This window comes from Aythya marila (assembly GCF_965140915.1).
Source record: "Aythya marila genome assembly, chromosome: 19".
NCBI lineage: Eukaryota > Metazoa > Chordata > Aves > Anseriformes > Anatidae > Aythya > Aythya marila.
In genome coordinates this window covers 2373183-2385621 of record NC_139060.1, presented here as the reverse complement: position 1 = coordinate 2385621, position 12439 = coordinate 2373183, and the positions used below count along the sequence as shown (strand labels likewise).

The following is a 12439-nucleotide window of genomic DNA, read 5'->3' as shown; positions in this document are numbered from 1 at the left end:
TGGATCAGATACTCTCACTGCCTGAAAAGAGATCTTGCTCTTAAACAGAAGCAAAACCAGAGCTGCAGACACTTCCTCAGGCAGCCCAGGGCGTGCACAGCGAAGGCTTTGTACCAGTGGTTCGTAAGGAGCCATTGATTAACTCCAAAGCTTAGCTGCAGGCTGCAAGGCATGGTATTAACATTAAAATAGTTGCATCCCTCCAAATGAAGCACCCACCAACAGGCCCAGCCCCACACAGCCCCGTTCTGCCTGGGAGCACGTTTCGCAAAGCTGATGTATTTCAGCCTTTTAATCCCAAACAGTGTGGTTAAACCAAAAGAGCCATTTTTTGGTTTTGTAAACAAATGCCTGTTTTTGGCAGAGGTGCAAAATCAAAATTTGGAATTGCTGCAGGAACCCTCCCAATAAATCAGGCGAGGATCCAGCTGCCCTTCCACATCCCCCTGCCCACAGGCATCGCCGACTCAGGCCCCATCGGTGTGACAAAAACAGGAAAAATTCCTACTAAAATCCCGGCCAGTGCTGCCCTGACGGGCATCAAATGTGGAGCCTTGCCCAGGCTTCAGGGCAGGCAGAGCCCCCGAACACCGGCATTCCCCACGCCCTTCCCCAGGAAGATCACAGATTTGGGGACATAACGCTCAGAGGCTGGATTTCTCCACGGTTTTTCCACCTCTCACCTTCAGTTAAAGCCAATTATTTTCATTATGTTTAATTATACAATATCAGAATGTGTTACTGTAATTAGTGTTGGCCCACAATTAAACAGGCTCCACGTTGGGCACGTCGGTGTCTGCGGGGTCCTGCGCGGCTCCCCTGGGAGCTGCGGCCAGTTCCTGCAGCAGCCCTGGAAGTCCAAACCTGCAAACCTGGGATTTCTTGTCCAGCAAAGCCCACAGACGATGCATTTTATTGACCAACCACCCTCCAGCCTCCAGACTTCAATGATTTAGGGATTTTACCTTTTCCACAACCAAGCAAATCCACACGGAGAAATGGGGATAACAGCAAAGCAGGAGCGTTGGGATGGAGCTGGGGGAGGTCGGAGCCACTGGAGGCATCCCCAAAGTCTTGGTGCAATGCAGGGAAAAGCGCTGTGGGAGCTCCCTCTCCTGGTCCACACCACTGGAAGGGCTTTTCCATGGGACCTGGGTGCAAGGGAAACGCTGCAAGAAACCCTCATGGTGCATCCTAACCCAACAGCCCCAAACATCCCTGCTCGCTGCTTGGACACGGTGCTTGGCAAAGCCACGTCCTGGGGCAGGGGGCAACATTTGGAAGGTGAGAAATGGGCACAGCACCACCCCACCTCGGCCTGGGGTGCAGCATTGCTCCATCTCCCATCTAAAGCAGCCCCAGAAGCAGCAACTTTGCAAGCTGCGACTTTCCCAAAGCAGTCAGCAGATGGGGACAGGGATGGGGACAGGGGCCCTGTGGCCTCTCCACCCACGGGGCTTTGCATTTCAATGCCTGGAGCAGGTTTGGCAGCAGCCGCTCTGCCCGGCTCCAGCTGGGAGGACGAGGGGACGTCGAGGCTTTGGGATGACAACGGCTCCTTCTGAGACCCCCCCCCCCGCTCCTCCCTGTCCCCCTGTGGAACAATATTTGACAGATGTTTCTATGAGCCATTGAGTGCCCATCGCTTGGAGGGCTCAGTACTTCTTGAAGCCACAAATTTGGGGAGGCAGAGCGCGGTGGCTGTGCTAAGGCACCTGCCGCTGGGCTCAGGGGCAGCCTCCAATGGACCACGGGGCACCTGGCGGCACCGCAGGGAGGCCAAATCCTCCAAAAACAGCCCCGAGAGGCTGCACAAAGCCTTGGGATTCCTCCCAGCTCCAGGAAACGGCCAAAGGGGTTGTGAATAAAGAGGAAAGCCCCCAAACTTACCCCAAAGCGAAGGCGGGCGCATGCTGGCCCCCACCTGAGCTGACGGTGCCATGGGGGCTCCTCTACCTTGGGCAGGGCAGGAGGTGGGGGCGGCACTGCACACCCCCAGCGAGAGCCCAGGATCCCCAGCAGCTTGGGATTTCACGACTTTAGGGTTTCAAGATAACGCAAAATTTAAAAACAAACCAGCCAACAAACCCACCCAGGCAGCCAGGCTTACTTTTTTACTATCTTTTTTCTTTTTTGCTCATTTTCTTCTTTTCCTTTCAGGCCCAAGGATGGGAAAAGCAGCCCAGAGCCGAGGGCTCAGGACCCCAGCCCCAGGCTCCGGGACAAGCCCCCACGTGCTGGCAGCGCTGCGGGCAAAAAGAGGCCAAACTCATTTTAAAGCACTTTTTTTTTTTTTTTTTATTGATTTCATTGAAAACAGAACAAGAAAATGATCAGAGCCAAAAGGCTGCTCCTTTAAAACTGTCAAAAACATTAACAGAAAAAAATAATAATAATAAACATGACGGCATTATGAATGTTCTAGAAGAGATGAACAAAAAAAAAACTGTTACTGCACTAATTACAGTATTTAAAGATATATGCAAAAAAAAAAAATTAAGATAATGACCTGCCCAGCCACCACACAAAAGGTGATGGCAAATTTATTCACACTACAATACTAACAATTTAAAAAAAGTTTTGTGTTTTTTTCCTGCATTTTATACTAAAATCACTTTGTTCTTTTTATACAATTGATAGTTTATATTCACGTGGTGAGCAAAAATCACACCAGAATCAGCACCGTTTTGTTTTGTGGTTTCTTTTTTGTTGTTTTGTGTTTTTTTGTGTTTTTTTTTTGTGTATTTTTTTTGTGTTTTTTTTTTTTTCCTTTTTTAATGCTAGTCCCCAATGTTTCAGTAATGGTAAAAAATAAATCAGTTTATTGAAACCTCATAGCATGTGGCTTAAAAATTAATTGAAGGTGCCCAGCGTTGAGAAAAGTGATGGGAACGGACGAGCTGGTGGCATCCGGGATCTTCTCGCTGCGACATGTCCTGTCTGCTGCTCGCCCCAGCCGGCAGACGCGAGTCGAGGTTCTCTATAATATATATATCATCCGCTTTATCTTTAAAAAAGAAAACCGGTTTTCTTAAGAAGTTAGTGTCTTGTACAATCCCCTTCAACCTTTCCTCTCCACAGCTGTTAATGCGGCAGGAGAGGGAGATCCTTCCACCGACGAAGCGAACACTGAAACTGTAACGCGGCCAAGGGCGCAGCCGGGAGCTGGTTCTAACGGAGACAGCCGAACGGGAGCAGGGCCTGAGGGACGTCCCTGGTCGGCTCGGGAGAGACGGGGACTGAAGGGGGTTAAGTACTGTGGATTTCGTCTCATCAGAAGAGGAAAAAAAAAAAAAAAAGCCAGTGAATTTGGTAACAAGGAGGCATTGGTTAGAAATGCCCTCTAGCTCCAAGGGAAAGGCCCCACCGCAACGTCCTGCGAGATGCGGGAGAAATTTGAGGTGGTTTGTTTAAAAACCAAAAATAAACCCCAAACTAACCAACGAAAACAAGCAGCAGACCCTGCCGTGGGGCTGTGCCAAGACAAGCGGCCGCCAGCACCTCCCTCCCTCTCCCCACTCCCCCCGGCTTTTAGAAAGAAAGTCCCATCAAGTACTCAAAGTTTATTACAAGTGAACTGGAGATGACTTGGCATGAGCGATCCATTCAATTAACAATATTCGGAGGACGGGCAGCTCTCCCTTGGCTCTGACAACACTTTGCACATTAAGAGACGGAGGCCGGGACAGCTTGCATGGAAAAAAAACGCAACAGCCACCCCTCGGCACGCACTGTAAAAACCAGCAGCTTTCCAGGACCGGGGAGGGGAGAACAACGCCACGGAGGTGGAATTTGCTTTCACTTATTCCTCAAGTAACAGTCGGTGGCACAGCCCTAAGTGTCACGAACCCTTGGTTTTCCTTGAGCGGGTTTTCTCTCTTTAAATGGAAATTCAGACAGTATGTGAATCTATAGGGTTAAAACAAGTCAGTCTCTGGGGAGCGGAGCCTCAAAAGGGGCCGGCTGCTGTGGCAGAGCTGGTGTCGGGGAGCCCGTTTTCCTGCGTGTCCTGGGACGAGGTGCTCGCCTGCCGCTGGGCCAGCGCTGAGCTCGAGTGTTTGCACTTGGGTGAACCGCACTGACAGCTGAAGAACTTGCCTTTGATGTCCCAGAACCTGTCGCCGTAGTCGAAGCTGCAAGAGAGAGACAGAAAACGGGGTCACTGCAATGTGCAATGAAGGAACGATCGGGAGCAAAAGGGGTTGTGCATCTGCACCAGAAGCTGGGGTTGGCAGCACCTGGGGCAATTCAGCGTCAGGGGACACTGTGCTGCAGGACCCCAGGGACCCTGGGGACACGGCTGGGCTAGCAAACATGGGAGCAGCAGAGCTTTTGGCCCTCTGCAGAGGAAGGGGTTTGAGAGAGAAAAATTCAGGTGCCTAGCTCTGTGCAGAACCTCCCCATCACACCTAGAGACTACCCTGAGCCAAATCCACGGAGTTTTGTTTTCTGTTTCAGTCCCACTGCTGGATAAAGCCACCCAGGGCCTGTTTCCTGAGCAGAGCTGAGCACTATGCGTCCTAGCCAAAAACACGGAGAAACTCCCACAGCAAAGACCAGAATGGTGAACAAGACGGGGACAGGCAGGCTGTGGGATCTGTCCCTGGGGGAAACACTGCAAAAAGGGAACACTGCTACCTCAGCACAGCTCCTAGGACTCCAGGGCACACACATGGAGCAGCAGCTTCACAAGACCAGCACTTTGGGCCACTACATATTCCTTGGCACAGTCCCAGTGCTTGGCACCAGGGCAGCATCCTTCCCATCCTGCCAGGACAGAGGCAGTGAAGGACCAGCCCAGGGACGGCTGCGTTCCTGCCTCCTAAAGGCACCAACCCCAGTGACCTCCCGCTGGTAGGAGTTACACTCGCTGCTCGTCTGTGCACTGCTCCAAAATTCACGTAGGTGGGACACCAGGGACACACTGCAGCAGGCAACGGAGATGTCCATGAGAGGACCCCCTCCCTGCCTCCTTCAGACCAACACGCATGACCAGTACCAGCACTATGAGCCCTACTAGTACCAGTACTATGAGCCACGTGCAACGTGCTCCAGCCCCTGGGCTGAGCTGTGGCTCTTTGGGCAGTTCTGTCCCTCGGGCAGCCACCCCCGGGCGGTACCTACCCAATTTCTTCTCCGGCTTCTATGTGCCTCGTGCTGAAGAAGGCGATCCTGGGAAAGCGGAGGTCCTGATGCGACATGAAGACCCGCACCGGGATGAGGTTTGGCTCGCAGAGGTGGTTTATGAAGCGGCTGATATTGCCGTAGAAACGGGCATCTATGCAGTACACCTCTCCATCCTGGAGGGAGAAAGGTTGCACATTCTGTTAGATGAGGGTGGGTTTTATTATGCCTGCTACTTGCTTAACCAACGGCCAAAGTACTGGTCTGTCCACTAAATACTCTGGAGAGCTTCAAGAAGAACGATCAAGGAAGGCTCAACAGGACTAAATGCATACTTTTACATTCAACAGTACCCTGAAAATAGTTTTGAGCACAGCACTGTGCCCCAACGAGCCCAAAGACCTTTTAAAAATGCTCCTGACACTGGCTGGCACGTTGGCTCTGCACAGAGCTGCTCTGCTGAAGCCCCAGTTTGGTGCAGTGGGGTTTATGCTGTGTGCAGACAAACACCTTATGGGTAAAAGCCACTGGACAGGGGAACAGGCATCTGTTCTGCCCCCTAATTGAACGTGACAGCAGGGAAACACAAAGCCAGAGCCTAGAGAAAATAGTTTTTTGCAGATAAAAGTGAAAGTGAGAACACAAATCCCCTTTCCATAGAGCCCAGACAGCAGTAATATTTTGTTTTCCATGAAAATAAAAGAACCCCCCTCAGGGCTTTTTTATTCCAGCAGAGAATGACTGTGCAAAGCAGATACTTTAATTACAGGAGCTAATTTCAGTTGCAAAGAGGCCAAAAGCAAAAGGATCCATTAGCAGTGCTCAAACTCCCTTTTGGGCAAGCACCTTGCAATCTTTAATGGATGAGCTGGGTCAGATCATACCGCCCGACTGGTGCAGGAGCCCAGGGAAGATGTCCCAGCGCCTGGAGAGGCATCGCCCACACGGTCCCACCCCACACAGAGTGCTCCAAGCTCTGACTGCAGTCACAAATGATTCTCAGCACTGCTTTCACCCACTGAAACGCCACCTCCCTTTGGCCAGGACATCACCACCTACTGCTACCCTGAGTGACTGTCTGGAAAGATCCGAGCTCTCCACCACACGAGTCGAGATGTGTTGCTTGAGAACGGAGCCAGCTGCCCTGAGCAGTGCAGGCAGCACTGCAGCACTGCTGAGGGGAAAAGTCCCAGAGCAAACCGTGTCCCGCCTTGCTATAAGTTACACGAGTGTTGGAGTTGCATGGTGGCAGGCAGAGAGGAAAAGCAGAATCATGACCTGCTCGGGGGGTGAGGCTCCTTGTCAACAGGGCAGGCAGACTGTAGGGCCGTGCAGAAGCCTGTGTTCAACTCTTACAAGATCCTCAGTGCTTAAAGGGTGTTTTGATTTCAAATGGCTTTCGGTGATTGTCAGCAGTGATACAAACGGTTCTCAGTTGGGCAGGGGTCCACACGTGGCTTTTTGCTGGCTCGCCCAGCAGCCAGGTGAGGCACCTGGGGCACCTCAGGGCAGCGATCCCACCGGAGGAGTGGGGTCAGCAGTTGTGCCGAAAGACAATTCAGGACACGGTGAATGGGAAGGCTCTGGGGTTTCTCAGAAGGGCAAAGCCCCAGGAAAGCCCTTCTCGCCTGCAGCTCAGCTCTGACCGCAGCCTCTCCCAGGCAGCGTGCAGCAGGGCCCAGTGCATGCACGGGACTGCAGAAGGTGGGCCTGCCCGTGGGAAGGGGTGGCTTAACCCCAACAGAAACCAACCACAGCAGCTAAAATTCAGCCTCATCTTTCCCAGAAATAGCATGTCTCCTCCAGGTCTCTAGTACAGAGAAAAAGGGAGCACCTACTGTGCTGTGTCTTCCTCCCTGGAAGCCCCAAAACGGCAGCAACGTTTGGCTGTTCGATGCCTGCCCTCTGTCAGACACAGGAAGGGATGTGACTGCAGGGCCTGGCACGCTGAGTGATTCACCTCGCACAAGTGACAACTCAAGAACAAGGACATCAGAAATGATGTCCCCATCCTGCTCTTCCATTTCAGCTCACGCTCCACCCAGGCCACTCCTCCAGGGCACAACAGGACCCGAGGCTGCCCTCCTAGCGTTTCCCAGTGCTCCAGAGGCAATAGGACCTGCCAGGCTCTGCCCTGCCCTCCCTGCTCTGCCTCGGGGTTCTTTGAGCGATCCCTCACAAGCGGTGCCTGTAACACAGACGCTCCACTCTGAAGATGTGGTCTCTGAAAAAAGACCACGTGCTTGCTCCTGTACGTAAGTCTCCCTCCTTGCTTTACAAAGGTAAAATCCAGAAGTTCTCCCTCGAGGCTGCCAGCCAGGGGCTAACCACAAGGCCAGGCAAGGCCCAGGCAGTCTCGTGCTCATAAACACACAAAGCAGCATTAAGTCCCCACTGCTCTTTGATTTTTTAATTACAATTTGACCCCTATGTTTTCAGACAGACTACAAGATTCACACTTACCTTTTTTTCAACTGTTGAATGTCCGTCACTTTTTAAGAATAATAATAAAGCCAAACTTCTTTGTCACTAGGTGACGACAGACACGAGACAAAGGCTGTTTTACAACTTTCCTTGGGAGCCACTCCACTCTCCTGAGTCGCCAGCTTACCTTTCTCCTCCTCTCCTTTCCCAAGGGAAGTCTGGAGTGACAGCCTTGCTTAAAAGCTTTAGATCTCACTTTTCAGAACAAGATTTCTGCTATGAGCCCTCTGCAGAGCAGTGCAGGACAACCGGCAGCACAACAAGCCTCAAGTCCCTGCCAAGGGTAGAATCATAGAATCATAGAATCATAGAATATCCTGAGTTGGAAGGGACCCTTAAGGATCATCAAGTCCAACTCTCGACACCGTACAGGTCTACCCAAAAGTTCAGACCATGTGCCTAAGTTCACAGTCCAATCTCTTCTTAAATTCAGACAGGCTCGGTGCAGTGACCACTTCCCTGGGGAGCCTGTTCCAGTGTGCAACCACCCTCTCTGTGAAGAACCCCCTCCTGACGTCCAGCCTAAATTTCCCCTGCCTCAGCTTAACCCCGTTCCCGCGGGTCCTGTCACTAGTGTTAATGGAGAAAAGGTCTCCTGCCTCTCGACACCCCCTTACGAGGAAGTTGTAGACTGCGATGAGGTCTCCCCTCAGCCTCCTCTTCTCCAGGCTGAACAGGCCCAGTGACCTCAGCCGTTCCTCGTACGTCTTCCCCTCCAGGCCTTTCACCATCTTCGTAGCCCTCCACTGGACACTTTCCAACAGTTTCATGTCCTTTTTATACTGTGGTGCCCAGAACTGCACACAGTACTCGAGGTGAGGCCGCACCAGCGCAGAGTAGAGCGGGACAATCACCTCCCTTGACCTACTAGCGATGCCGTGCTTGATGCACCCCAGGACACAGTTGGCCCTCCTGGCTGCCACGGCACACTGATGGATCCCTGGGTATTGAAGGGTACTGACGGATCCCTTTGTAAGTGAATGGCACCTTTCTCAGCCCTCCAGCTCATGCATCAACATCTTTTTATGAGGAGCTTACAGAGCTGCCAATCAGCCCTGCTGCAAGCCTGCACACTCCTGTGCACACACCTGCATACTGACAGCCGTACGGCTGAACTTGGGATGTCTGCAGTTTTCACAGGGGAGCACCTTGCATTAACAAGCCCTGCGGGCAGCATGTAACACGGTGGCCTGGAACTGCTGGGCTCTGTTACCATTTTAATGAACCCTAAAGCCTTACACCTTATATTCTGAACAAAACCCAGGGAGGAAGCAGCCCTCTTCTTTGCAGGCTTTCAGATCACGCTGTACATCAAGACAGAGACAAGTAATCCAAGTAATCCTCTGCTCTTTTGGAGGAGCAAGACCTTGGGCTTGCCTCACTCGGCCCCTTCAGATACAGTACCTTGTTATCAAGGTCGAAGAGGTAGGAGTCCTCTTCACGGACGTCTGCCTCGGAATCGGATATCAGCTCACCAACATACCTGCAGGCAAACAGCAAGGCAGGAATAAGACGCTCGTGCAACCATAAGCTTGGTTTCACCAGCCCTTTCGGGTAAGAGGGGAAGGAGGAAGGGATGAGCCCAGCACTGATCACAACCCATAGCCCTAGGGTCATTTCAGATCCACTCAGGCAAAAGGAGCTTTAACAACTTAAAGCAGCTAAAATCTGGCTCCAAGCTCAGTCTTTTCAGGGCAACACTTTTAATAATAAAAACGGAGTTTTGTTTCCAACTAAATTTACTTTCCCAAGGACTATGTTTCGTTTTGCAATCTCCTTCGTTGGCCAAGATCAATACATTAATCCAACTCTCTTTCTGTTCACTGTCGGACACACGTCCTGGCTCTCTGTACAATACTGTAATGTTTGTGTTGTTTACATCCCAGTGTCAAAGGTTTGTTTCTGTTCTTAATTTTCCAGGGTATTTTGGCTGATTACATATGCTCCATACCTGTGAAAGTCTTGTTTTAAGAGTCTTAGGTCTAATCTAACCTGGCAGAACCCCTGGAAGGATGTAGGCTTCTTTCTCATCCTTCTCAGACTAGCATAAACCAGAGCTATGATCTCAGTAACAACCACATGTTGTAAAAACAGGCACAAGGTAGATTTCAGTCAGGCCCTCCAAGCATCACAAAACATATGCTCCTTGGCCTGGCTTGCTGAGAAGGACTAAACACCCATGCCACCTTCCACGCTCTGGCCAGATGCTGGTTTTGATGCAAAATCCCGAGTTACAGCAGCCCCTGCTGCCCCTGTGTTCGCTCATCTGTCTCCCAACCTATGACACTTTCTGTCCTGAGCAGCTTGCAATCGAAACAAGAGACCCCAGAGGAGAGAAATTGAGCCAGAGGAAGGAATACAAGAAATCAACAGCACAGTAGATTCTGGTACCAAAGCCTTCCCAGCCTTTAGCACAACACCAAGGAGTTATAAGCTAAGGACTCCCAAAACAAATATTCTTCGTAGCATCAACAGACACTTCCATGATCAGCGCTCTTAACAGCTTTCCTCCGCAGCTTTCAAGGCATTTTAGAAACGTTAACCAACCGTATCCACTTCCCCCTGTGGCTCAAGGCAGTATTTAACTCCTGGGCTCGGGAAGGGGAGAGCCACAAAACATTAACCCGGGGCGGACCCACGCGCTCGGTGACAAGGGAGCCTTTGGCTGCTGTTCCCAAATCTGAGCAGCCTGGCAAAGCTGCTCTGCCAGACCAGGAGGCTGCTGCGGCCGTGTTTGCTCCTGTTGTTCGCCCCCGCTGCATCTTGTTATTTATTAAGCGCTCCCGCAAGGCTGCAGCATTACTGGAAACCACACACTCACCGGTGACCTGAAGCAATAGGCAGATTATGGCCAGGGAAGGAGAGAAATTGCTGTAGCGTGGCACAGTAGCCAGCAGCAGCTACGAAGCAGCTGAATAATGCTGCACGGAGAGGAACTGTGCTCAGTGACAGCCACTTCAGGTTTACGATTCAGTGAAACAAAATAAAAACCAATCGAATTAAAAATTGCTGTTTCCGTGTTCCTTTACAGACCATTCCTGTAACTCCTCTCCTTTGCAGGACTGCTCACCAATACAGACTGTTCCCTAATTTCCCTGGTCTAAACAAAGATGTTACTTGCCATCAGCATGTTAAACTACATCCCAGAGCTGCACGCTGCCACTCCTTGCCACAAGATCATAGCACACCGTGCAAAACTCAAGAGCAACACCAAGTCCCTAGCACAAGCTGCGGCGTTTCCAGGGGTGTGGGAGATGGGACGGGGCGCCTGGGGCACCTCTGGCTGAAGGTGTGGCTGCCATACCTGGCTCGATTCAGGTAACACCTTATTAGAGCATCACGTTTTGTACAGGAATTAAGTATTTGGAAACCACATAATGGACACACACCAGAAGAAAAACGCGAACCTTGGAAAAACCTCTGGTTTCCGCATCCCGCTAATTCCAAGCCTCTCCAAGGGAAGACCTCAACCCACCAGCGTGAGCAGTTACACTGAACAAAGAAGCCTGAACAGAGCAGCTTCAAAACAACCCACAGCAACTGTACTAGCAGCAGCAGGTTCTGAGGAGCAGCAAATTCTGGGGTTCGGGAGGAATCTGCGTGGAGCACGTGCTGGACTTCCCCAGCTCAGAGGCATGGAAGAGCCCAGGGCACAACCCCTCTGCCCTGGAACCTGGCAGGGCAGGCACAGGGTGGCTCTGCCACATCTCCCTCGCCAGGCTGCTGCTCAGGACCTCACTGAAGGTCCCGAGGGCACCAGCAGCAGGGGCTGCAGCAGCTGCTCCCCAGGAGCCACCCCGAGGTGACTGCGCAGGGGCTGGCTGCCCATGGTGGAGCCTTGCTCCCAGCTGCTTGCAAACGCTGCTGAGTGCTTCCTGCAGAAGCGAGTGCTGCGTGCTGCCAGAGTCTGCAAGCAGAAACAGGAAGGGAAATCATGTTTTGAGCAGTCACACAGAAAAGCTGAAAGCACAGAGCAGGCTGCAAACTAGTATGTGTGTAAGAAAGGCATTTACACACAGAAAGAGTCTGCACAGCACCAGAGCCTGGAAGAGTTTTGCAAAATAAAGCCATTGGGAGAACCATTCCACGCTCCCCGTGTGGGCATACGTGAAAAAATATGGAATAAAAGTCATTCTCATGCCAATACAATTAGCAACCTTCCAAAGCAGAGGAATGAGCCCAGCACAAATTGACCACCCAGTCAGGGCGCTGCTCCAGGCAGCCGATGCAAAATGCAAAATGCTCTTCCACGGAGCTCATCCAGGGAGCTGCTGTGTGCAAACAGCCCCCGAGCACCACAGGCACTGGGGCTTCTTGGCCAGAGCTGAGGAAAAGAAGGAACAAAGTCTGAAGGGCTGCACGTGCAGAATTAGAGAGATCAGGGCAGCTGGTTTGAGGAAGGGCAATGGAATAGACTGGAACTGGTGAGTTGTGCAAATAATGTGTGAGAGACAGAGTGACGGGGACAAGGAGGAACTTGCATGGGCATGACATGAATTAGTTCAGCTGTTTAGTATGCAGCTCGTTTAGATAACGAAGAAGATAGTGCCTGCCACTGAAACAGCCCCAGCACCTCCTGGCAAGCGTGGAGGAAGAGTTAAGTGCCACTGTGGTATCTGAACCCCACCAGCTCTGACCCGCTCTCCATTGCACCCGTCTGTGTTAATTATAATTACACCGCTGCACAGAGCTGCCCCATCTCCCCGGGCTGCCTGTTTACCACTGCTTATTTCTCTCGTGCATTAACATTCCAGCAAGATTTGGTAAAGTCGGTGCCTTTATTCTTTAGAAATTTGCTCGCAGGCTCTGGATCATCTCTGAGTGCTTAACC

The 12439-nt window shown here is 51.5% G+C and overlaps 1 protein-coding gene across 11 annotated transcripts in view; it reads right to left on the bottom strand.

Annotated features, from left to right (window-relative positions):
- Positions 1 to 2640: 2640 nt before the first annotated feature.
- The window catches only part of EHMT1 (euchromatic histone lysine methyltransferase 1), a 114048-nt gene continuing 104249 nt past the window's right edge, over positions 2641 to 12439 (bottom strand). For all 11 annotated transcript variants that reach the window (XM_082775412.1, XM_082775415.1, XM_082775418.1 and 8 more), the window contains 3 exons: positions 9013 to 9091; positions 5125 to 5300; positions 2641 to 4133 (listed from right to left, as the gene is read on the bottom strand). In XM_082775412.1, coding sequence (XP_082631538.1) covers positions 3950 to 4133; positions 5125 to 5300; positions 9013 to 9091 — 439 coding nt within the window. In that variant the 3' untranslated portion in view covers positions 2641 to 3949. The remainder of the gene's footprint in view (positions 4134 to 5124; positions 5301 to 9012; positions 9092 to 12439) is intronic.